This window comes from Cetorhinus maximus, chromosome 4, assembly GCF_964194155.1.
Source record: "Cetorhinus maximus chromosome 4, sCetMax3.hap1.1, whole genome shotgun sequence".
Taxonomy (NCBI): Eukaryota; Metazoa; Chordata; class Chondrichthyes; order Lamniformes; family Cetorhinidae; genus Cetorhinus; species Cetorhinus maximus.
This window is the reverse complement of record NC_135882.1, coordinates 81208398-81233020: the sequence shown is the minus strand read 5'-3', so window position 1 is coordinate 81233020 and position 24623 is coordinate 81208398. Positions and strand designations below refer to the sequence as shown.

General features: G+C 43.8%; 1 protein-coding gene across 5 annotated transcripts in view; it reads right to left on the bottom strand.

The window, feature by feature from the left end:
- mybl1 (v-myb avian myeloblastosis viral oncogene homolog-like 1) overlaps positions 1–24623 on the bottom strand; it is a 153238-nt gene that overhangs the window by 17303 nt on the left and 111312 nt on the right. For all 5 annotated transcript variants that reach the window (XM_078540399.1, XM_078540403.1, XM_078540398.1 and 2 more), the window contains 3 exons: positions 20971–21085; positions 14659–14775; positions 14420–14527 (listed from right to left, as the gene is read on the bottom strand). In XM_078540399.1, coding sequence (XP_078396525.1) covers positions 14420–14527; positions 14659–14775; positions 20971–21085 — 340 coding nt within the window. The remainder of the gene's footprint in view (positions 1–14419; positions 14528–14658; positions 14776–20970; positions 21086–24623) is intronic.

Below are 24623 nucleotides of genomic sequence, written 5' to 3'. Positions count from 1 at the left end.
GGTGGTAAGTGGTTTGGAGGGAAGTTCCAGGTGGTGGTTTTCCCATGTGTTTGCTACCCTTGTCCTTCTAGATGGTAGAGGTTGTGGGCTTGGAGGGTGCTGTCTAAGGAGCCTTGGTGAGTTGTTGCAGTGCATCTTGTAGATGGTACACACTGCTACCACTGTGCATCGGTGACGGAGGGAGTGAATGTTTGTGGACAGGGTGCCAATCAAGCGGGTTGCTTTGTCCTGAATGGTGTCAAACTTGAGCGTTGTTGGAGCTGAACTCATCCAGGCAAGTGGAGAGTATTCCATCACACTCCTACCTTGTACCTTGCAGATCACGGACAGGTTTTGAAGAGTCAGATGGTGTATTACTTGCCACAGGATTCCTAGCCTCTGACCTGCTCTTGTAGCCACAGTATTTATATGGCTAGTTCAGTTCAGTTTCTGATCAATCCTAACCCCCCAGGATGTTGATCGTGGGGGATTCAGCGATGGTAATGCCACTGAATGTCAAAGGGCGATGGTTAGGTTCTCTTGTTGGGTATGGTCATTGCCTGGCACTTGTGGTGCAAATGTTACTTGCCACATGTCAGCCCCCAAGCATGGATATTGTCCAGATCTTGCCGCATTTGGACATGGACTGCTTCAGTGTCTGAGGAGTCACGAATGGTGCTCAACATTGTGCAATCGTCAGCGAACTTCTGACCTTATGATGGAAGGAAGGTCATTGATAAAGCAGCTGAAGATGGTTGGGCCTAGGACACTACCCTGAGGAATTCCTGCAGTGATGTCCTGGAACTGAGATGAGTGACCTCCAACAACCACAACCATCTTTCTTTGTGCTAGGTATGACTCCTACCTGTGGAGAGTTTTCATCTTGATTCCCATTGACTCCAGTTCTGCTAGCGCTCCCTGATGCCACACTTGGTCAAATGCTGCCTTAACGTCAAGGCCAGTCACTTTACCTCACCTCTGGTGTTCAGCTCTTTTGTCCATGTTTAAACCAAGGCCGTGATGAGATCAGGAGCTGAGTTACCCTGCCAGAACCCAAATGGAGCGTCAGGAACAGGTTATTGCTAAGCAAGTACCACTTGATAGCACCTTTGATGACCCTTTTCCATCACTTTACTGATGCTCGAGAGTTGACTGATGGGGTGGTAACTGGCCGAGTTGGATTTGCACTGCTTTTTGTGTGCAGAACATTGCTGGGTAGATGCCAATGTTGTAAGTGTAATGGAACAGCTTGGCTAGGGATGTGGCAAGTTCTGAAGCACAAGTCTTCAGTACTATGGTCAGGTCCCATTTGCAGTATCCAGTGCCTTCAGTCATTTCTTGATATCACGTGGAATGAATCAAATTGGTTGAAGACTGGCATCCCTGTGATGCTGGGGACCTCCAGAGGAGGCAGAAATAGATTATTCTCTGGGTGCTTCTGGCTGCAGATTGTTGCAAATGCTTCAGCCTAATCTTTTACATTGATGTGCTGGGCTTCCCCATCATTGAGGGTGGGGATATTTGTGGAACCTCCTCCTCCAGTGAGCTGTTTAATTGTCCACCATTATTCATGACTGGACGTAGCAGAACTGCAGAGCTTTGATCTGATCCATTGGTGGGATCGCTTAGTTCTGTCTATCACTTGCTGCTTATGCTGTTTGGCACACAAGTAGTCCTGTGCTGCAGCTTCACCAGGTTGACACCTCATTTTTAGGAATGCCTGGTGCTGCTCCTGGCATGCCCTCTTGCACTCTTCATTGAACCAGGGTTGATCCCCTGGCTTGATGATAATGGTGGAGTGGGGCTATGCCAGGCCATGAGATTACAGATTGTGGTTGAGTACAATTCTGCTGCTGCTGCTTCTGATGGCCCACAGGGCCTCATGGTTGCCCAGTCCGGATTTGCTAGATCCCATTTAGCACAGTAGTGCCACACAACATGATGGAGGGTATCCTCAATATGAAGATGGGACTTTGTCTCCACAAGGACTGTGCTGTGGTCACTCCTACTGATACTGTCATGGACAGATGCATCTGCAGCAGGAATATTAGTGATGATGAGGTCAAGTACATTTTTCCCTCTTGTTGGTTCCCTCACCACCTGCCGCAGACCCAGTCTAGCAGCTGTGTCCTTTAGGACTCAGCCAGCTCGGTCTGTAGTGGTGCTATTGTGCCACTCTTGGTGATGGACCCCACCCAGAGTACATTCTGCGCTCTTTCCACCCTCAGTGCTTCTTGCAAGTGGTATTCAACATGGAGGAGTACTGATTCATCAGCTATGGGGCAGGGGTGAAGTAACAGTACATGGTAATCAGCAGGAGGTTTCCTTGCCCATTTTTGACCTGGTGCCATGAGACTTCATGGGGCCCAGAGTCGATGCTGAGGTCTCCCAGGGAAACACCTTCCCAACTGTATACCACTGTGCCACCATCTCTGCTGGGGCTGTCCTGCCAGTGGGACAGGACATACCCAGGGATGGTTATGATGGTATCTGAGACATTATCTGTAAGGTATGATTCCATTATGACTATGTCAGGCTGTTGCTTAACTTAACTGTGAGACAGCTCTCCCAACTTTGGCACAAGCCCCCAGATGTTAGTAAGGAGGACTTTGCAGGGTCGACAGGACTGGAGTTTGCTGTTGTCGGTTTCAGTGTTTAGATTGATGCCTGGTGATCCGTCCAGTCATTGCTTATTGGCTATTTTTGTTTTAAAAAGTGGTTTGTTACAAATGAGTGGCTTGCTAGGCCACTTCAGAGAGAATTTTAAGAGTCAACCACATTGCTGTGTGTCTGGAGTCACGTGTAGGCCAGACCAGGTAAGGATGGCAGACTTCCCTAAAGGGCATTAGTGCACCAGATGGGTTTTTACGACAATAGACACTGTTTCTTGGTCATCATTAGGCTCTTAATTCCAGACATTTTTATTGAATTCAAATTCCACCATCTGCTGTGGTGCCCGGACCATTAACCTGGGTCTCTGGATTACTAATCTAGTGACAATGCCACTACTCTTATTCTGGGCGCCAGGTGGGAAAATAGACAATTGGCTATTTTGGTGAGAAAATTAAACTTTTCAATTAATGGTATGGCCTGCAGAGTAGTGGGGCTAGATCATTAGCGCATTCCTCCCATCCTGATCGTAATATCATATTGAGCAGACCCTATGGTTCTCTCTATGGTTGACCTGGTGGAGGCATGGCTCACATCGTGGCTCTCTTCAGCTGGACAGCGTGAATTCCTGACAGGCATCATAAGTCACCTCCTGAATGGATATCCCTGGTTTCCCATTAACCAGCTATCTAGTTGAGCAGGGGGCGAGTACAGCCGTAATGCCTGGGAGTGCCTGAAGATATAGGCATCATGGCTACTCCGCGCACACCTGCAGAATGTAGTGACAGCGATGACAGACAATCTGGACATTCAAGGATTGAAAATTTTTCTGGTTAATGTACGCTTCAAGTGGTTCGTGGAAGCCTTGCACGTGTGCAATCGATGATCCCTTGCATTTCAGGAATGCCGGCAATAGCCCCAAAGCCTCTCTCTCAGCTTAGCTCTTGTTGTCAGTGGTATGAAAGTTTCCACTCTTCTGAACAACATGTCCATCACTAATTTGCTACAGTGGTGGGCTGAAGATTGCAAGATGTCACAAAGATCCCCTGCTGATCCTTGAAAGGGTCCTGGCGCATAGAGGTTCAGGACCACTGTTACCTTGAATGCCACAGGTGTTGAAACACCACCCAGGCAGTTGGAACTTATCTCCCCAGAAATGATGTCACAGGTGGATGTCATCGCCTCCCTGGAGAGACACAGAGTAGAATCGTCCCATGTTTGCACTAAGTACGGTAGCAACCAGGTTAAACGATGTTTTACCCGCGGGCAGCGATGGCGGGTTTTTACATCATGTTGTCCCAAACCCACCACATTATTTATGCACTCCTGGGAAACACGCCATTTTGATTCATCCACCATCACCACGCCGCTTCATCACACCCGGCGCCATATTTAAAGGCCAGCTGCTAGCACACATCTCAGTGCTTCCAGTCCACGACTGCTGCATGGAAGGCAGAATGGCTCTGAAAGGCAAAAGGACTGCAGCCCCCTGCTTCAGCAATGCATCTCTGGAACGCCTTTTGGATGTGGAGGAGTCACACCGGGATGTCCTATACCCTGCTCTGGCCGCAGGATGGGCAGCGGCGTCACCAACCAGACTTGGGAGACAGTGGCAGCAGTGGTCAGTGCCTCACCCTTCAAAAGAGGACAGCCACCCAATGCCACAAGAGGATAAATGATCTCCTTCGTTCTGCCAGAGTAGGTTACTCTTCTCGTCACTCTCAACTCTCTCAAACACACTGTGCATCCACAGGGCCCTCACTCACTGCCAGTTCAAGGGGCATCACCATTCACTCCCTCACACAGATGTTCATTGTCCTCAACCCTTCCATAGGACCACTCACCACCCACACATACCAGGTATACTTGTTATTTGGCCTGGTAGGCGTCCTGCTTACGCTCTCTCCATCTTCATTCATGCAGGACAAGCTATCAAACAACAACAGGGAGAGGCCGCAGGCCGGTGGAGGAATGCCTGAGATCAAGGCCCTCACTGACTTTGAAAACAGAGCCATCTACCTGACCGGCAACAATCTGGACCAGTCTGTGCTGACAGTGAGGTCGGCAGTGCTCTACCAAGTGAGGGTCCAGCAGTGCAACATACATCAGACAACCGTGCTCAGAGTAATGTGTCCTGTTTCACAGGTCACTGCCATGCACTAATTATTGCCCCTTGCTTCCGCAGGCACATCTGGGAAAGAGCCAAGAGAGTCCATGTCCCAAGGCCTCCAGTCAAGCCCCAAAGACACCTCGGAAGAGGAATCTGAAGGCGCCCTTCTTGAAGTCCCGTCACAGTGATCACCCACACCTTCCACCAGCGCAGAGACACACACCTCGGTATAATAGCCTCGGGGTCACAATTTAGTGAACACATTGCACTGTTTGATCCACAGGTCGTGGCAGGGGCTTCCCAGGTGATGGCACTCGGAGGACTGCTGGAGGCCAGATATTTACTGGGTCCAAGTCAGATGACGAGCTTCTGGACTCTGTCATGTCACAGTTGCTGGAGCTGCAAAGGCAAGCTCGAGAACATCAGGAAGGGATGTCTGCTACACTCCTCAGGTTGCAAGGCATGATGGAGTCGTCCATCCACCTTCAGGCTAAGGTGATAGTGCCAGCAAAGCAATGCACTAGGTCAACACTGGTGGGATGGCAGCTGCCATGGACCTTGGCCCAGGACGTCACTCCTGCGCTGCTGTGCGGGCTGAACTCCATTACTAAGGCCATAGTTGGACTCCAACAGTGTGTACGCAAGAGGGGTGCTGGACAGGTCGATTTCACTCCAGCCACCCCTTTTCTTCAAGGAGTCAGCCTTGGGCCCTCGGGCACCCATAGGGAGGCGGGTCAGCAGGTGCACACTCCAGGGCCATGCACCCAGATGACTCTGAGAGTGTCCAGCCTATCCAGCTCCACAGGCTGAGGAGGGTGCCACCGCCACAGGCCGAAGCCCTCCACGTTTCGGCCCTTCAGAGGACGCCCGCCAAGGTCATCAACAGACAGGGCGTTGCAATCAGCAGGGCTGCCTCCACCTCCTCTGTGGATGCCCGGGGAGCATCAAGATGTAGCGGCAGGGTTAGGAAAGTTAAGAAGAATTAGTTACACAGCCTATTAATCACCTGCACATACTGTTCACTATTGTCAATAAACTCCCAAGAATGCTTCCCTGCCTATGGCTCCTTGTTGTGATGAGCAGTGCTCTGTCATTCAGATGTGAAACCTTTATGCACAAGATAAAGGCAGGTGTCTCAGTCCAGGGTCTCTTCCCTGTGCTCCGTACAGCCTCCGAACTGAAGTGATGGTCCGGCCTCTCACTACCTGAAAACATTACTGATGCCTGTCATTGCTGCCAGAATGTAGTGGGCTGGTGCCACAGAGTTCTCTCATACTGTGTGCTCTCAGTGCCTTTAAGGTGGGGCTGGCCCCCATCTCTTCAGCATCTGTGACCAGTGACGCTGTGCTCACGAAGGGGTCAGGTGCTGAAGGCGGACAAAGGATCAGATGCTTTTAAAGTTCCATGGCTGCATCTCCATGATATGACCCTGATCACAGAGCGCAAGCAAACTGCCCTCAGCCAGACAGGATTCAGGCATTCTCAGAGGCTATGTGAAGATCTATGGAGTCACCTCACTGCATGTCGTCATCATCCTCCTGCAATCGAGCAACTATTAAGGCCTCCACTGCGTCTCCAGGATGGGAGCATTCGCACCGAGGGTATGTGCGCTCTCATAAGCCAGATTGGGGTCAAACGTTCACAGATGCAATGTGAGGATCTATGGGGTCACATTATTGCATGTTGTCGTCATCATCATCCACAAATCTATGAGGGTCTTCCGAGTGCGCCTGCCTCATCTAGCCAGTGCGAGGGCCTCATCCCTGTCATCATCGCCTCCGAGGACCTCCTCACCTTCATCCCTGTTGGCGTCCTCCTCATCAGAGGAGCCCTCCAGCTCCTCCATCTCCTCCTCAGCCAGCTCATCTCCCCGTAACGACAATGGGTGACATCCTCTGCAGACTACATAGCAGGGCTTCACCAGACCAGTCCAGGCACTGAAACCTCATCTTCAGCATCCCAATGGTCTGCTCCACCAAGTTGTGAGCTGCAGCATGAGCCTCATTATATCGTCGCTCTGCTGTAGTCTGAGGCTGCTGCATGGGTGTGATCAGCCATGGCCTCTGTGGGTAGCCCTTGTCCCTGAGGAGCCATCCCTGCAGACTCTGTGGACCCTGGAAGACTTCAGGGATCTGTGACCGACTTAAGATGTAGGAGTCATGCACACTCCCTGGAAACGGTCCGCGCACCTCCAGGATACATTTCTGGTGGTCGCACACCAGTTGCACATTCAGAGAATGGAATCCCTTGCGGTTGATGTAGTTTACCACGTGTTGCAACAGAGGTCTGAGCGCCATGCAAGTGCAGTTGATGGCACCCTGAAACAGTGGGAAACCCGAGATCTGGGTGAATCCAATTGCTCTTGCATCCTGGCTGTCCTGGACCTGGGCAAAATGCACAAAGTTGTGTGCCGTCGCAAAGATGGCATCCATGACCTCATGGATGCATTTGTGGGTGGAGGCTTGAGAGATCACACAGAAGCCACCTGTGGAGTCCTGAAAGGAGTGACTGGCATAGGAATTGAGTGCCACAGTCACTTTCAGGGCCACTGACAGCGGATGCCCTCCATGTCCCCATGGCGCTAAATCCTGCAGTAGCTAGATGTGGGCGAGGTAGCAGATGTGGGCAAGCTAGCAGATGTGGGCAACCAGTTCCCTAGACATGCACAGTCATCAGTAATACTGGTTCTCGGTCATCTGCAGGAATGACAGGTGGCGTCTATAGACCCTGGGTGTCGCTAAGTGCTGAACAGCGACATACCACTGTGGCTCTTTGATGGCTTGTGTGGGAGCCCCAGCTGCCACTTCTTCCCGAGATTGTTGCTCCTGCCTTTGCACAGCCAGGAGCCTCAGTCGTCTTCACTCTCTGTAGGCCATCAGGCATACAGCTAGTTCACCAGGCTCCATGATCCTGATGTAGTCCTCCTGCAGGATGGAAGAGAGACACACATGGTTAGCATGGGTGTACTAAGAGCCCGTCCTGGTTAAGTGTGAAAGCCTCTTGACAGTTCCCAGAGGGTGCTGGCCACCACTTGGATGGTCAGAGATTAGTGCGCTGCATGGCTGCCCGAAACCCCACCACCTCTGCCCCTGTCCAGCTGGCCAATTGGCAGATTTGCCCATTGGACTGCATGCTGTGCTCTCAGTTCAGGTGTTCTCCCAACCCATGCTGCAAGGCTGCACTGTTAGCTTGAACCATGAGGCAGACTGGTTCAAATCAGGGTGCTGACATTGAAAGGGGCTGAGAGTGCCTCCAGCAGTGACTGCTCCATGGCGAGCTTTAGTGGTGAAAAGCTTTGGAGCACTCAGTGGCACTTTGATGCCTCTGCATTGCTTGAGCGGGCAGATAAACTAGAAGCCCAACTCCAATCATATCAATGTGGCTGCGTCTGAACCGCTGGAGTTGCAGAGGAATGGTCACCTTATACAGGTTTCCCTAATGCATGGCCACTTCCCTCGGCCACCCTACCCCCCACCTCAAATGCTTGTGCGCTATACTCAAAGGCAGGCCCTTGCCCGGCACCCCCTCCCCCGTTCCAAGTTGCCTCAGTGGCAGGGCTGCCCTTGCCCCCCACACCAAAAGTCACCTCAATGGCAGGGCTGCCCTTAACCCCGACCCTGCTGCGCCCCTCAAGCTTGAAGTCCAGCAGGCGACCCTGGCAAGAGCTGCACAATGTTACTATCTACTCACCTTCAAGTTCCCCTCAAAGTGCAGCCTGCCAAGTGCATGGGCGCTCATGTGCTGCTGTGAAACATGTCGGCATGTTTTCTCACCGACGTGGACGGACAATCTGTTTGGGGGGGGAGGGGGTGGGGGGGAGAGACGGGACAATAATTCCAGCAGGCAAGCTTAATAATTATATGTGGATGCACAATGAGGTTTCCAACATCCGTTGGCTGGCAACTTGGCCTGCCATCTGTGGGCTGATCAGACAATCGAGAACTGGTTCCATGCAGTCATAAAACTGATTGTGCCATACTGTCCACTCATGCCACCGCCAGACACCAGCGGGCACAGAAAATTCTGCCTCTGTGGCACTGGCGCTCAGTCATATGAAAGAAATTGGAGTGATGCCTGTACATCCTTACTTCAGGGTAGTATCTTTGCCTTTGGCATACTTTCCCATGCTCCCTTCACTGAGCTCCTGGGCTTTCAATGACACTCATGTTGCTGGCAGGTTGGTTGTTGCTGCCCCTGGGTGGCAGCCCTCTTCTCTTTCCCTGTTCTTCAATTGGAGGAGCCTCCATCGAAGTGGACTATTGTCATGGCACCTTTGGCTTCTTTTGCTGCAGCCTGCCCTGTAATCGCCTCTCCTTAGGTCATGCCCCTCTTCCTAAGTGAGCCCTTCACAGATGACCACTTCATTGGCTTAACAGAAAACTTGCCCACAAAGTAATTGCAAGACAACTTCACTGATTTCTCCTGCAGACTGAGCTGCAACCTCCTACTCCTCTGGTGTTGGCTCTTACCCACCCTGGAGCCCTTTGGAGCACCCTGCCGTGATTCCCACCTGCCTGTGCAGTCCCTGCGGCAACGATTAAATTGCATGAGCTACGCAAAATACCAGGGAATTGGCAATTTAATTCCCTCAATGATGTGACAATTGGCCTGATATGGAAGGAGAATGGGGTTCCAACTTTTGGGCCCACTTGCCTTCTGTAATATTGGAATCAAGCTAACCTGGCATCATCAAGCCCAAATTTACATAGGATTGGGAGGAACATCTGCCTGCTTCTCGAACGTAAAATTTTGTTTGCCATGTGCATATTGGGTCCAAGTAACTAGAATTAAAGGTATGTAGGATATATGAGAGGCATAGGATCAAATTGTAGTTTCTCTGGAAAAGTTGCAACCAGAAACACCAGAATCCACCTTTCAAAGTACAAGAAGATTTGATGAACCAAATTAATAAGTGGTAAGTGACATGGCTGAAGCAGAATGCTTTGCCTGAAGTTGAAATTTCTTAACTCAAGAATATGATCAGATTCTCCCAACTGTCTTGTTTGATAACACACAGAAGTTATGTGAACTTTTTTTTCTCTGTAATGCATGCAGACCTTCAAAAAGACCAATGCCACAGCTTACCTGTATTGGAATTTCAAATCGTACAGCTTTTTAAGTATTTTGCTGCTTTATCTGAGACAAGATAACATTGCTGCTCCATTTACTTGCGGTGATGTCCAATTTTTCAGGTAAAAGTGTCCTCAGTAATGAGTTGGTCAACAGGCTTTCAGACTAACACAGAGGCAACTTATTTCCCCCATTTATTCTTTCCCCCACTTGATTCCCACATTCTTTCCTAAAGAAAAGGACATATAAGCAAGCAACTTCTAAGTTAATTCAACAACTCAAGCCAAATGCCAGTGGACATGCAAGACTAATCTAGATTGACTCACTTCTAACTTTTCCCCTCCCTGTGGAAAGCAAGTGGCCTCAAATCTGCAAGATTTTAAAAATGCATCTTTTAAAACAGTATTCACTTCGATAATTTTATGCTTTGCCACTTTTTCCTATTCTCTACTGAAGGTACTGGCTCTTGTGAGGTGCCAAAAGATCAGACACACAAATCCAGCAGAAGTTATTGATCCAGATTTTGCCCCCTCCCCAAATGCAGGTACAAGAGTCAGGCTACATGAGTGCTCTGTAGGTGCATATTGAACTTCTTTCAAAAGAGAATACAACCATACTTATGTTGTACAAACTATAATTCTTCCCAATTTATGCAGACCATCATTATCTTGCTGTTTTATTTTGCTTCTGTATTATATATCTTGCAAATAAATTTGACTATTAATTTTAGCCTAATCTATCTTTCTTGCATTCCATTTTGAATTTCCCCAGTTTTCACTCTTGCCACAACACTGAAACTGCCCTATTCAAGTCACAAATCCTCTTTAGCCTCCTCAACTTCTCTGTTTTCAAAATGATCAAAAACACTATCTTCTTCCAAAGACCCTGCTCTGTTATCCAGCTCAGTGGAACTTCCATCACAGAATGATCCTTATCTATCCGATCAGACCCAAAACATCTACAGCACTTTCCAGAATGTGCACTATTATTAAAGCCCCCAGGATTTATCCTTGAACTTCCTACCAATGTACTCTGATCATACTCAGCACTGCACCCAATCATCATCTCTCACAACCCTTCCAGTGCCTCTGTGTCGTCAAGCCGTTCATTTAACTTCCAATCTTGGATGAGTCACAATTTCACCCAATAAAGATCCCTCCTTATCACTTAAATCTCAATTATTTGGCCAAGTACTTGGTTAATTCCTTCTAACATCTCCTTTTGATTGCTGTCCATTTTTGCTCAAGAAATCCTCTATAACAGTGGGACATTTTAAATGTTGCAGACAGCAAATAAATGCAACATATTGTTGTTGTAGCTTGAATGACTTATTTCAATATGTATTTTTTTGCCTTTTGTAGAAAAAGGAAGTGTACACAGCAATTTATGTAACCTCCAATGCAAAATAACTCAATGAAAGAGAGTCACTCTATTCATGTCGCATACTACTACCTTTCATAGCATAAGGGTGAAAAATTTAATCAGTCTTCCTGAAGAAACTACATTTTCCACACTCCAACACATTGTAAACAGATGTACACTAAAGTGCATCCTTTCCAAGAATAAAAATGATCATATCTATGGTGGGCAATTTACCTTTCTTCATTCATTCAACTGCTATATACAAATCTAAGTGTGCCTCAGTGGTATATGAATTAAACAAGTAGAATGTCAAAGTACTTATCCTGAGCTGACATCTGAAGGCAATCATTCTTTAAGAAACTTATAAACTGCTTCAAAGAGCTTTGAAATGAACTGTTCACATGCAAGAGAACAACCATTCAACTTAATGAACTTCAATGAGGATATTGTAAGTCCATCACAATACAAAAGTTAAAGATTTGTGTGTATCAATTGTGTGATGATTCCTTTTAGTGGAAGCTGGAGATGACTGATAAAACTGAAGCACTGCGATTCTCTGTAAAGAGAGAATTTTTTAAAAAATTATTCATTCAAGGGATGCGGGCATCCCTGGCTTGGCCAGTATTTATTGCCAATCCCTACTTGCCCTCGAGAAGGTGGTGGTGAGCCACCTTCTTGAACCGCTGTAGTTCATGTGGTGTAGGTACGCCCACAATGCTGTTAGGGAGGGAGTTCCAGGATTTTGACCCAGCAGTGAAGGAACGGCAATATAGTTTCAAGTTCGGACGGAGTGTGGCTTGGAGGGGAGCTTGAAGGTGGTGGTGTTCTCAGGCATCCACTGCCCTTGTCCTTCAAGATCGTACAGGTCACAGGTTTGGAAGGTGCTTTCAAAGGATCCTTCATGAGTTGCTGCAGTGCATCTTGTAGATGGTACACACTAGTGCCTCTGTGCACCGGTGATAGAGAAAGTGAATGTTTAAGGTAGTGGGTGGCATGCCAATCAAGCAGACTGCTTTGTCCTAGGGGGGTGTCGAGCTTCATGAGTGTAGTTAGAGCTGCACTCATCCAGGCAAGTGGAGAGTATTCCGTCACAATTTTTGGTGACAATTAATGAGCAAGAGCCAAGAACGCTCTCTGCAGATGGCAAAAAAATAGGCAATGCACCAAGTACCTCTGCTGTCCTTCCATTACCAAGAAACTTGGAATCTTACCACCCCAAGGACAAGCATTCCATATCTCCTCCCAGTACCCTACCCCACCATGTTCGAGAAGCAGTTTGAGACTTCTGACCCTATTATGTAATTCCACCCCTCACAATTGAGGGGTAATTCAAGACTCCACCACTGCCAAAGCCTCAGAAGAAGCAATTGAGTCCCCACTCTCCAAAATGGCAAACAACTCTATCCTATCCTCGAGAACCAATCTGTTACCCATACTGCTGAGAACCAATTTTGGTTCCCTCCGCCCCAGCCACACTTCTCTCACCTTTCCTCAAAGCCAAAGTTCTTCCATTGAATGATAAACTGTTGAATACATTTTTGAAAAAAGTTAACAGGTAGCTATTTCTATATTCCAGACTTAACTACATTGTTACTGGGTATTGCTGGTATGGATAGGCAAGAGTCAGTTCTTTTTATTTTGTGCCATCAGTCCCAAAACAGAGTTAGGAATAGTGAGCTTGTATAAGTAACGCAATCAATATTTATAGAATGTAATTGTCACATATCAGATGAACCTTTAAAAAGGAAAGAGAGTTATTGACAGTTCTATTTGTATGTGGAGGTTGAAATAAAAAAGCAATTCATTATCGAAATTGAATCAAATGCTGCCACAATACTAGATGTGAATAAATGGCTTTATTTCAAAGGATAGAATTCAACTTCCAGTTCCAAGTTGTTAAAAAATGCTACAGTATCACCAATTCTTTCAACAGATAGCTAAAAATATTTTCCTTATAATCCCCAGAGGCTGAAACCTTGATCATAAATATTTCATTGGATAGCTCTGCTAATTCTAAAACACATATTGAAATCAATGTGAATAAAAATTACAGTTAAATCAGGCGCAGGAGGGTAAAGTATCAGAAAGTTGTTTTTTTTAAATTTCACAGAGAACCCCCTCAAATGTTGTTAAATATGAATACAAAACTTAAGCTAGCTTTTCTGCATGAAATCCAACATAATCTTCTATTTTGCACACTGCAAGGTCCCTTAATAATGCATAAGATGAATGACCACTTAACCTGTTTCTGATGGCGTTAGTTAAGGAATAAATATTTGCCAAGTTACTAGGAAAACTTGCTGCTTTTTCAAATAATGGGACCGTCTTTTATGTCTTAAGAACAGGCAGAATGGTCTTCAGTTTAACATCTAAACTGAAAGATAGTACCTCTGACCAAACAGCATTCCCTCAGAACTGCAATAAAGTGTCAGTTCAGTTCATGAAATGGGATTTGAATCCACAACCTTCTGACTGATAAAATATTATCAAGCCAAGGTGACACTATAAATGAGGCAACATGCCTGTTTTTAGTGCAGTAATTGCTATATGGCACTGCAAAGGTTTCGAACAATTCTCAGGGCTCAACAGTCCATGGTGCAGTCTGTTAGTGATGCACATATTTGTATTGTCTAAGGCATAGCGGTTACACAGACTGATTGTTTTTGGTACTGAGAACTTTATTTTTTGTTCTCAGGCTGAGTGAAGAATGATTTGTTCCCTACAAGATGATTTGGGGGTTTAGGAAAGTAAGGGAATTAATAGTCAAAGATCCTGTTTTGCTTATCTCTTTGGAACTCAAATTAAGAATTAAAACAGCAAAGATCCAAGGTAAAAATCATCTGCTTTGTCAAAGAAGAAAAAACTATGGGGAAAACTTAAGCATAAAACCAAGAAAGAGGTGTTTAGAAAGAGAAAATTTTATAAGATTAAATTTGAGTGCTGAAATAATAGCAGGAAAATTGTAAACATGCAATCTTATTAGTTCACAGGTCTTTCCCACTGTAACACGTAGTATAGACAGTTGATTTAAATAAAACTGTTTATATGGTAAGGGAAGTTGTTAAGCAGATATCTTAAGGAAGCTACTTTAGAAACCATGTGCATGCTCCATAACATGTGAAGCAATGACACTGAATATGAAGTTAAACTTTGTAACTAATAAGTTTTAGTAGCTAATTGCAATAAGTTTTCATACTAATTCTCTCTTTAAAAAACTCCAATACATAATTAATTTGCTTCTAAAAATTACTACTTTGCAAAGTTTCCAATAAACATTAGTAAACTCACCTGTACATCTGAAACAGAGGTCTGTGTGAACTTTTGAGTACCAATGTCATCCTTGATCCATGTGTCTAAAACAAGAGATTTTCGTACTTTCTTGAAAGGAGCAGTGTGCTGTGATTTGTTAGGAGTGAGGAAAAGAATAGAAGTAAAGATGAATACCAGGAATTTACAAATCAGTCAGAATAACCATAATCATAAACTATTCAGGCTGCAAGAACCACCAAGAAAAACTATATTAGCACCTCTTGCTCACTAATTTTGAAGATGGGATCCATTCCTTCTCCAAGTAATATGTCAGTACCAGTTTCCTTCTTCAAGACCTCTCGAATATCCTCTTCTAAGTGTGCAAGTGACTGAGGCTGGGTAGACAAAGGAGTGATTACAATTTCTTCATGTAAAATGATAGCAGGTGTTTAAACCGTTCAAACTGCTTGGAACGATTATTGTTTAAAATAAATTTAAACCTCCTTTTGTGTTAAAAGTCATTGGTTCCTTTACAAAGGATAATTTGTAGAATAGGATCAAGAATTAATTTCTCAAGTTTTAATAACTTTAACAATGCAAGTCCACAAAAGGCAAAATATTTTTAAAACATCCATGACTCCATAGAATTGATGTTCGAAAGATAATTTAGAAAGGAGCCAAACTAAAGAAATTGACAGGCAAATAGTTAAAATATTAATTAACTTCAGCCCCGGCCACAAACTCCATTATCTAGCTCTCCATCCCTCTCCCAGACAACTGTTTTGAGGCTGAACCAAGCTGTTCACAACCTTGGTGTCATTTGGCCTCGAGATGAGCTTCCGACATAGACCACCTATGTCTACCTCTGTGACATTGCCTAACCCACCTCTGCCTTTACTCATCTGCTGCTGAAACCCTCATCCCATGCCTTTGTTACCTCTAAATTTGGCTACTCCAACACAATTCTGGCCAGCCTCCCAAGTCCCACTATCCGTAACCAGGAATCATCAAAAACTCTGGTGACTGTATCCATACCTGCACCAAGTCCCATTTATTTATCACCCATGTGCTTATTTACTGACCTACAATTGGCTTCTGGTTAAACAACATCTTGACTCAGGGATGAGGGTGGCAGACAAAAAGATTGGAAAATTCCAAAGGTTCACAACCCTTTGAGTGATGTAATTTATCCTCATCTTAGTCCTAAATGATTGGTCCGTTATCCTGAGACTGTGCCCCATGTTTTAATTTCCCCAACCAACAGAAATAATCTCTCAGCATCAACCCCCTTCAGAATTTTGAAGGTTTCAATGAGATCATCCCTCATTCTTCTATGCTATAGGGAATATAGGCCTTACTCAGCATTTCATCATAGGACAATCCTCTCAACCCTGATCATTTGCTGTACCACGTCCAATGAAAGTATATCCTCCTTAAATATGGAGACCAAAACTGCATATAGTATTCCAGGTGTGGTCTCGCCAAGGTCCTGTACAATTGTAGCAAGGCGTCTTTAGTTCTGTGCTCCAATTCCCTAACAATGAAAGCCAACATTCCATTTGCCTTCCTAATTGCTTACTGTATCTGTATGCTAACTTTTTGCATTCCTTGTATGAGCACACCCAAGTCTCTTTGCACCTCAACATTTAGAAGTTTCACACCTTTTTAAAAATATTCTGCTTTTCTATTTTTACGATCAATGTGAATTAGTTCACATTTCCCCACATTATTCTCCATCTGCCATCTTGTTGCCCACTCACTTAGCTTGCCTATATCTCTTTGCAGCCTTGGTGTTCTCTCCACAGCTTATCTTTCCACCTAATTTTGTATCATCAACAAACTTAGATACATTACTCTGTCTCTTCAGCCAAGTCATGAATACAGATTATAAATAGCTAAGGCCCCAACATTTGATTCTTGTGGCACTCCACTAATAGCCTGCCAACTTGAAAATGCCCAGTTTATGCCCATTCTCTGCTTCCTGTCCGTTAACCAATCCTCTATACATGCTAATATATTACCTCCAACTTCATGAACCCTTATCTTGCCTATTAACCTTATGTGTGGCACCTTATTGAATCCCTTTTGGATCTACTAGCTCCCTTTTATCTACCCCACTTGTTACATCCTCAAAATAAATTCATCAAACAGGATTTCGCTTTTGTAAAACCATGTTGGCCTTTTCTAATTATAATGATGCTTTTAGAAAATTATAGTAAGACTTCCTTAATAATAAATTCCAGCATTTTCCCAACAAGTGGTGTTTGGGTAACTGGCTTATAGTTTTTTTCCCCCCATTTTCTCTGTCCCTCCTTTCCTGAAAAGCAATGTTATATTTGCCTACATCCAATCTGATGGGACTGTTCCCAAATCTAGGGAATCTTGGAAAATCATAGCTAGCATATCTCTGTAGCTATCTCTTTTAGAACCCTAGGGTACAGGCCATCAGGTCCCAGGAATTTATCAGATTTTAATCCCTTAAGTTTCTCCAATATTTTTTTTCTGCTGATATTATTTACCTCACTCTTTTTAGCCCCTAGGTTACCCTCTATTTCAGGTATGCAACTTCTGTCTTCTACCGTGAAGACAGACAAAATATTTGTTCAATGCCTCTGCCATTTCCTCATTCCCCATGATAATTTCTCCTGTTTCTGCTTGTAAGGATCAGTGTTTACTTTAGCTACTCACTTCCTTTCTATATACTTACAAAAACTCTTACAATCTGTTTTTATATTTCTGGCTAGTTTACTCTCATATTCTATTTTTTTCCCTTTGCTAGTTTCCAAAATGCTCCCAGTCCTCAGACTTGCTGCTGTTCTTTGCAACATTGTAAGCCTCTGTTTTTAATCTTATACTATGCTTAACTTCCTGAGTGAAAGAACAGAAGGTTCTTTCTTGCTAAATTTTGGTTTTTCAATGAAATGTATTTTTGCTGAACATTTTGAATCGTTTCTTTAAATGTTTTCCACTGTTCATTTACTGCCATACCTTTTAGTCCTATTTACCCAAACAACCTTAGCCTCATATCTGTGCAATTGCCTTTGTTTAAGTTTAAAGATTCTTGTTTGTGATTGGAGTATGTCACTTCCAAACTTAACATGGAATTCAATGGTATTGTGATCAAGTGGGCCTTTCACTAACTAACCCTGCCTCATTACACAATACTATATCTAAAATAGCTTTATTCCTAGTTGGTTCCACAACCTATTGCTCCAAGAAATGGTCATGAAAAAAACTCTACAAAATCATCCTTTAGACCACTTTTGCCAATTTGTTTGTCCTAGTCTATAAGAAGATTAAAACCCCCACAATTATTTCATTGCCTTTATTACAAGCTCCAATAATTATTGTTTAACGTCTGTCCAACAGTATAACTCCTCCAGCGTTTTCTGACTCTTGCTATTCCTAATTTCCACCCACACTGATTCTATTTCATGATCTTCTGAGGCCAGATCCTTTCTCACTAATTTCCTTATGTTATTCTTTACCATCAGGGCTCCCCCTTGTCCTTTGCCAATCTGTCTGTCTTTCTGAAACATTGTGTACCCTGGAATACTTATTTCCCAACCCTGGTCACCTTACAACTATTTCTCTGCAATGGCAATTAAATCTAAGACATTTACCTTGACTCATGCCATCAGTTCACCTATTTTCTTGCAGATGCTTTGTGCATTCAGATAAAGAAACTTAAATTTCAATTTTTTACTTCTATTCCCTGCAATAACCTTATTCACTGATACACAATTTATGTTAAACTCACTGTCCCTTCCTGTCCCACTCTGCTTGTCTTTACCGACATCACTACACTGTTCTGGTGTTGCAACGTTTCTCTTTGGATTTCCAAATCTCCCTTCACCTGAACCCTTACCCCCCATCCCCAAACACTGTTAGTTTAAAGCCCTGTCCACAGCCCTAATTATATGACTGGTCAGAGCACTGGTCCCAGCCCAGTTTAAATGGTGCCCACCCCAATGGAATAGCTCACTCTTCAAAGTACTGATGTCAGTGCCTCATGAATCAAAATCCCTTCTTCCCACACCACTCTTTGAGCCATTCATTTAATTCTCTAATCTACTTGATCCTATGTCAATCGATGCATGTAATACAGGGTGAAATCCAAATGAAAAACAGACATGACCATGCTGGATTATGTACACGTAATGGGAGGCAAAGGACAACAGCAGAGGTCCACTAACTATTTTCTAATGTGACCCTATTTTACCTCACTACCACCCTCTCAAGGCCAATTAGGGATAGTCAACAAATGCTAGCCGAGCCAGCAAGGCCCACATCCCATGAAAGACTATATAAAAAAACGCTTGAAAATTAACATGACCCCCCAGGTGCCAGCAAACACAAAACAGCAATAAAGCTGCATTGCAACATTTAGAATATAATTAAAGATCGCATATTATAGCTTAACATATGATAAATCATATAAATATAAAAATCTTAAGATACTTGTAAAAATGTTATTTTATATCCTCATCAATTCAATCCTTTCAATCAAGCTTTCCACAATTCCCTGGTGACAGGAGACTCAGTGAAGCCCCTTTCCCCCACCCACATGCACATTGTTATCAGCCCCACTCACGCCACAACACACAAGTCCCTCTTCCCAACCCTCCTCTCCCAAACACTCACTCAGCAGAGCCTTTCTCTAACCGACGGCCACCCCATTCACTCAGGAGCCCCTCTCCCAACACCCTACTCACTCAGCAGCCCCTCTCCCAAACCCCCTTCCCGATATACTCTCAGCAGCCCCTCTTCTCCAACCCCTTTCCCCAACTCACAGCAGCCCTTTTCACAACCCCCTTCTCCCCAATCACTTAGCAGCCCCTCTTCCCAAAACCCCTTCCCACCATATACGAACTCAGGAGCTCCTCTCCCAAAACCCCCTCTTCCCCCAATCATTCAGCAGCCCCTCTTTCCAAAGCCCTCCTGCCCCACATTCTCACTAAGTAGCCCCCCCTTCTGAACTGCCCACTCCCAGTTTGCTGAAGATCCAGTGCTCCCCTCCCCCCAGTTGAACCCCAATGAGACTCAGGCTCCACTGCTCTTCCGCTCCCATTCCCACCAGCCCTCCGAACCCCATGGCTTCAAGCATCCAGCAGCAGAGTATGCCAGCCCACAAGCCTGCTCTCAGCCTAGTTATTTGCAGAGGTTTTTCAGGCCTTTGAGGCTTTCTCCTTCTGGCTTTGGCTCCATTGGAGGTGGCAGTGGCCAAGAGGAGGCGGAGTTCAGAAAATAAAATAAAAGGGTGGAATTCCATTATCTAAAAATTGGAATCCTGCCAAATCGTGGAAATTTCTCATCCCTGCTCCATTTCAAAATTCTCATCCTGTTTTCAAATTCCTTCATGGCCGTACCTCTTTCTACTTTAATCTCCTCTGACACCCACAGCCCCCCAAAATACCAACATTCAACTAATCCTGACATCTTGAGAATCCTCAGTTTTAGTTGTTCCACCATTGGTGGCCGTGCCTTCAGTTGTCTAGGCCCTCAGCTTTTGAATTCTCTCCCTAAACATTTCCACCTCTCTTTCCTCCTTTAAGACACTCTTTAAAACCTACCTCTTTGGCTAAATTTTTGTCCTTCTGGCCTAATATTCCCCTCTTTATGCGGCTTGGGCTTTATAGTGTTCCTGTAAAGTGCCTTGGGACATCTTATGTTAGAAGCACTATATAATACAAGATGTCATTGTTGATAATGTATGCAAAAGCAGATAAGTGAATCAAAAGTACCAAACAGATGAAAACAAACAGCCAACATTATACTGAGGTAGTTTTCTGTGAACCACCTTTTCGTATTTTAACTTGCACCGTCTCTCCTGCCAATGTAATATGGCCACTGATACCCATCTGCATATGTGCACTGATCTGTGCATGCGCAGAAATCCAATGATGTCACTGCTGGTGCCTGCAGCCTGGAACTCAGGAGCGGCAGAAGTGGGGAGAAATGAGGGGAGGCAATATAATCTAACACTCACGGCAACCTACAATCCATTTACGTTACTGGGATAGTAAGACAGACTACAGTAAAATATCCCACAAGGAAAAGATTTTACTTTCCAGTCCGCAAATCCTTGCCTTCTAACCTCCTGTAAAATCCATTGCTGTCAGTCCAGGATAGAAATTCACAGCATTCTCTCCTCCTGCTGCCAGGGACAGTGATGACCACAAATGAGCCTTGCTGCACATTGCCCCCTATAAAGATGGGAGCCACTAACCTGGGTCTACGATCAGCACACAATTGCGCATGCACAGTGATGGCAGCAAATGCAGCCTTTAATTTATACTATACAGTCTGCATACAATTAATTTCCAAATTTATTTTGTAGAAAGTATTTTCACCAACCATACCGTGACATGGTTGCTGGGTTGATAAGATATGTATTGTCTTCCATTGGAGGGTAGTGTCATTGGACAGTCCAATGGATATCAATACCCAATACATAAGGATACTTCATAAAGTAAGTTAACAATGGATAGCAGAATGGAACAGCAAAAGAAGCGAATGGCCTCAAGACAGACAAAAACATGCTTGACAGAACTAAGCCGACATACATTGATCTACAATACTGCACTTACCACCGTTCTTAGAGGCCCATATTTCTTTTCTTGGGCAGCAAGTGCATTCTTAAAAGGTGTAGGTGTCCTTGGTGTGCTATCTAAAACCGTTCGTCTTATTGTGGGGGTCCTAAATCTACAAGACACAGATTGCAGTGTTAAGTATTAAATAAACTGCATTAGAAACTGTTCTTTACTAATCACTTTAATTGTAATACATGAGGCCAAGTTAGATAAAGCTGAAATAAATAAGAAGAACATTTGTTTTTGAAGTGAGAGAGTGGAAAAGGAGAAAACAAATTATGTACTTAAGTGTGTTTTACATCTAACTACTCACAAGTAAAGAAAATTATGCTTAGTCTATTAGATTTATGCATCACTTTTTCTGAAAAAGCCAAATATCCCTGTGAATCTCCTGATACCAAGCTAATAAACTCATATGTTGACAAAAGTGAGAGCTGCATAGACAGGAATGTTTTCTATGTATAATAAATGATTAATTCAACCAAGTTCAAGAGTGCCATAAACATATTTATTCAAATACTAGCTGATTTCCCCAAGGAGTTGCTCATGAATAGTTTTTTTGAAAAGAAAATAGTTATTAGATTCTATTTACTATCCATTCATTGTGCTATTACATTCATCATCTGCATATATATAGTTCCATTGTTTTATAATCCATCAATGTATTGGAAGGAAATATTGAACCCACCCTCCCAATTTATATTCTATTTTATTTGTGACCAAGGTAGCACATTTTAAGAGATTCTGTAGCTCAAGAAAAAACAATTAAAGATTCTCTGTTATAACAATAACGTGCATTTATATTACTCCATTAATATAGATAAACGTCCCAAGGCTGTTATGCCCAGTACAGGCATTAAGATATTAAAAACTTTAAAGCATTTTTTAAAAAAAAGTGGACACCAAAATTTGTTTAAGATGACTGGAGCATATCATGTGACCTGGCTGTATACAGCTCCAGGTAATCTTGGAACTCATGCAAAAACCTAATTACATGTGGACAATCACAACCACCTGTGAATTTCACACATCCCTTTGTTAAGAATGCACCATCAACAGAAAGGACCATGGACAAAAGAGACGTTGAAACTTGATTGGTGCTAGATGAATATGAAACGGATCTCGTCCACTTTTCATTGTATTGTGATGGCTCCTCACCCCAGCATATTGACTGTCTGAAACTCTCGGTGTGAAAAGCCACAATACAGGATGTTTACCAGTCTAACATACCACCATATTTAGAAAAGGACTTTGGACTTGTCACAGGTCACATGGGAAAGGCAGCCATGTTTGCTGCCTGCTTTTAAAAATACAATAGCAGAAGCTGTTCAAAAACAGATATCATTAGAAACACTACTCAAGGCATTGAACCAGCTGCAAGACAACTATGCAGACACAGTAATACATATCTATAGTTTGAAATGGGAGACTTTCCCCTAAGCTGTTCCAACTTCAAGTTCACCTGAGAGCCAATCTCATGGCAATTCAACTACAAGAAGCCTCTGCTTTTACAAGACCTCCATTCATGCTAAAGCATCAATTCATCTAAGAAATAACAGGCCTGCTCCGAAAGAGACCAAAATAATTCCAGACTGCAATTGTATTTTTTTTCTTTATCTGCATTTAATCTTTGTGTGTTGTGTGTAAGGCATTGTGTTTAAACCTCTGCGGCAATGTGTTCTAATAGATAATCTTCTTTATTTTTTAAATTCACAAAAAGCTTGCTGCTGGAAACCATTTAAATTGGGACAAACCACTCTGAGGGTAAGAAACCTTACACATAAAAACACTTTGATCACGGGCAACAATAAAACACCAACTCTGCCCGACACAAGGCGCTTTATATAGTGGCGTAACCTGACGAAAAGGGACACAGAGACAAAGGAGGAAATAATGGCCCGGATTTTGTGGGAGAAATAATGAGAGCGTTAACAAAAAGTAAAATCAGGCATCAACTTCTGGCAACCACATGTAAGGTTAAACACAATAATCAGGCAGTTGCCATTCGAGTTGGCACTGAAACACACGGGAGCTGTGGCACCAACATGATAGATGATCAGAAAAGTTTAGGACTTGCTCATTCCAGGCCAAGTAATTTTCTTAATAGCATGATAATTCATACTGCCAAACAGCATCTCCAGGTGCTGAAAATTAATTTTTACAAGTATGGAAACTTAATCCTTCTGATTATAATTACTGTTGAAATTTAAAAATTATTAAAAGTTTTTTCTGTTACTTAACTCTCCCTTATTCCCATTTTAATCTTCCCCCTCTTTATTTTGCTTTCTGTACATGAACTGGCATTGAATTAACTGTTCTAATTTACACTTCCTGATTCAAACTCTACATGCCCTATGAAGAAATCTGATTAGTTAAAGAGATACATAGACACAGTTGCTTGCCCTTTACACAGATTCCTTGTGCTGAACTGGATATCTAATCACTGCAAATTCCAGTGCAATAGCCCATAGAAGGTCTGAGGGCAAGTGCAAGTGAAATGAATGGCTCCCACATTTGCTTGAAGCTGATCCCAAAAGGCAGGTCATTAGGAGAGATGACCAAGAACTTGGTCAAATAGTTTGAAGGAGAGCTTTAAAGGTGGAGGGGGAGGTGGAAAGGGAGAGGATTTAGAGGGGGAATTCCAAAAAGTATGGTGTAGATGGCTGAAGCCACTGCCATCAATGATGATGCAAAGCAAAGGGTGTGCACAAACGGCCGAAGTCAGAGTGTTTGGGATGGGGGAGATGCAAAAGAAAGGGTTTAATAGGATGGAGGTGGTTACAGAGATAGAGAAAAGCAAGATCGTGAGATTTAAAATCAGAGGATTAGAATTTTCCAATTCGGGGCACTGGGAGCAATTGGAAGCCTATGCTTGTCAGCAAGGACAGGAGTAACAATGTGAAGTGCCTTGGGGCATTTTACTATGCTAAATACATGCAAGTGGTGGATGTAGTTGAGTGAGACATGACACAAGCGATAGAAGTTTCCATGAGCTGAAGTTTATAGGGGGTGAATAATGGGAGGTCGGATAGAAAAGTGTTGGAATAGCTGGGTCTGGAGGTGACAATGACATGAATGTGTTGAGACAATGGTGGAGGATATTGATGTTATGGAGGTGAAATTAGGCATCTTTATGGAGTGTATTTGAGATCAGAAAATCAGCTCAAGGTCAAATAGGATGCCAAGACTGCTGTAAAGGCTGTAAATGATTGTAATATTGTTTGTGCTGATGCACCTGGTGATACATTTTGTAAAAGTTGAACCGGATTGTACCCTTGTAATGGTGTTTTTGAAATGGTTTGGAATGTGGTTGAAGATATTTTATGAATAAAGTATATTTTTGCAAAAAAAAGGATGCCAAGACTGCATACAGTCTGGTTCAGTGTGAGACAAATGGACTTAGTCTTTCTAATGCTTAACTTAATAAAATTATGGCTCATCCAAAACGGATATTGGACAAGCAGTCTGACAACATAGTGGATGGTCGAATGGTGGAGAGGTGAAGCTGACCCCATGTTTGCGAATTATATCATCAAGGGGAAGAATTTAGATGGAGGAAGAAATTGATAGGCTGGAAGGATATAGAATGACACTGCTGCTTCCTTGTCTAAGTGGAAAGTTTGTATTAACAGGACTTGTTTTGGGAGTAT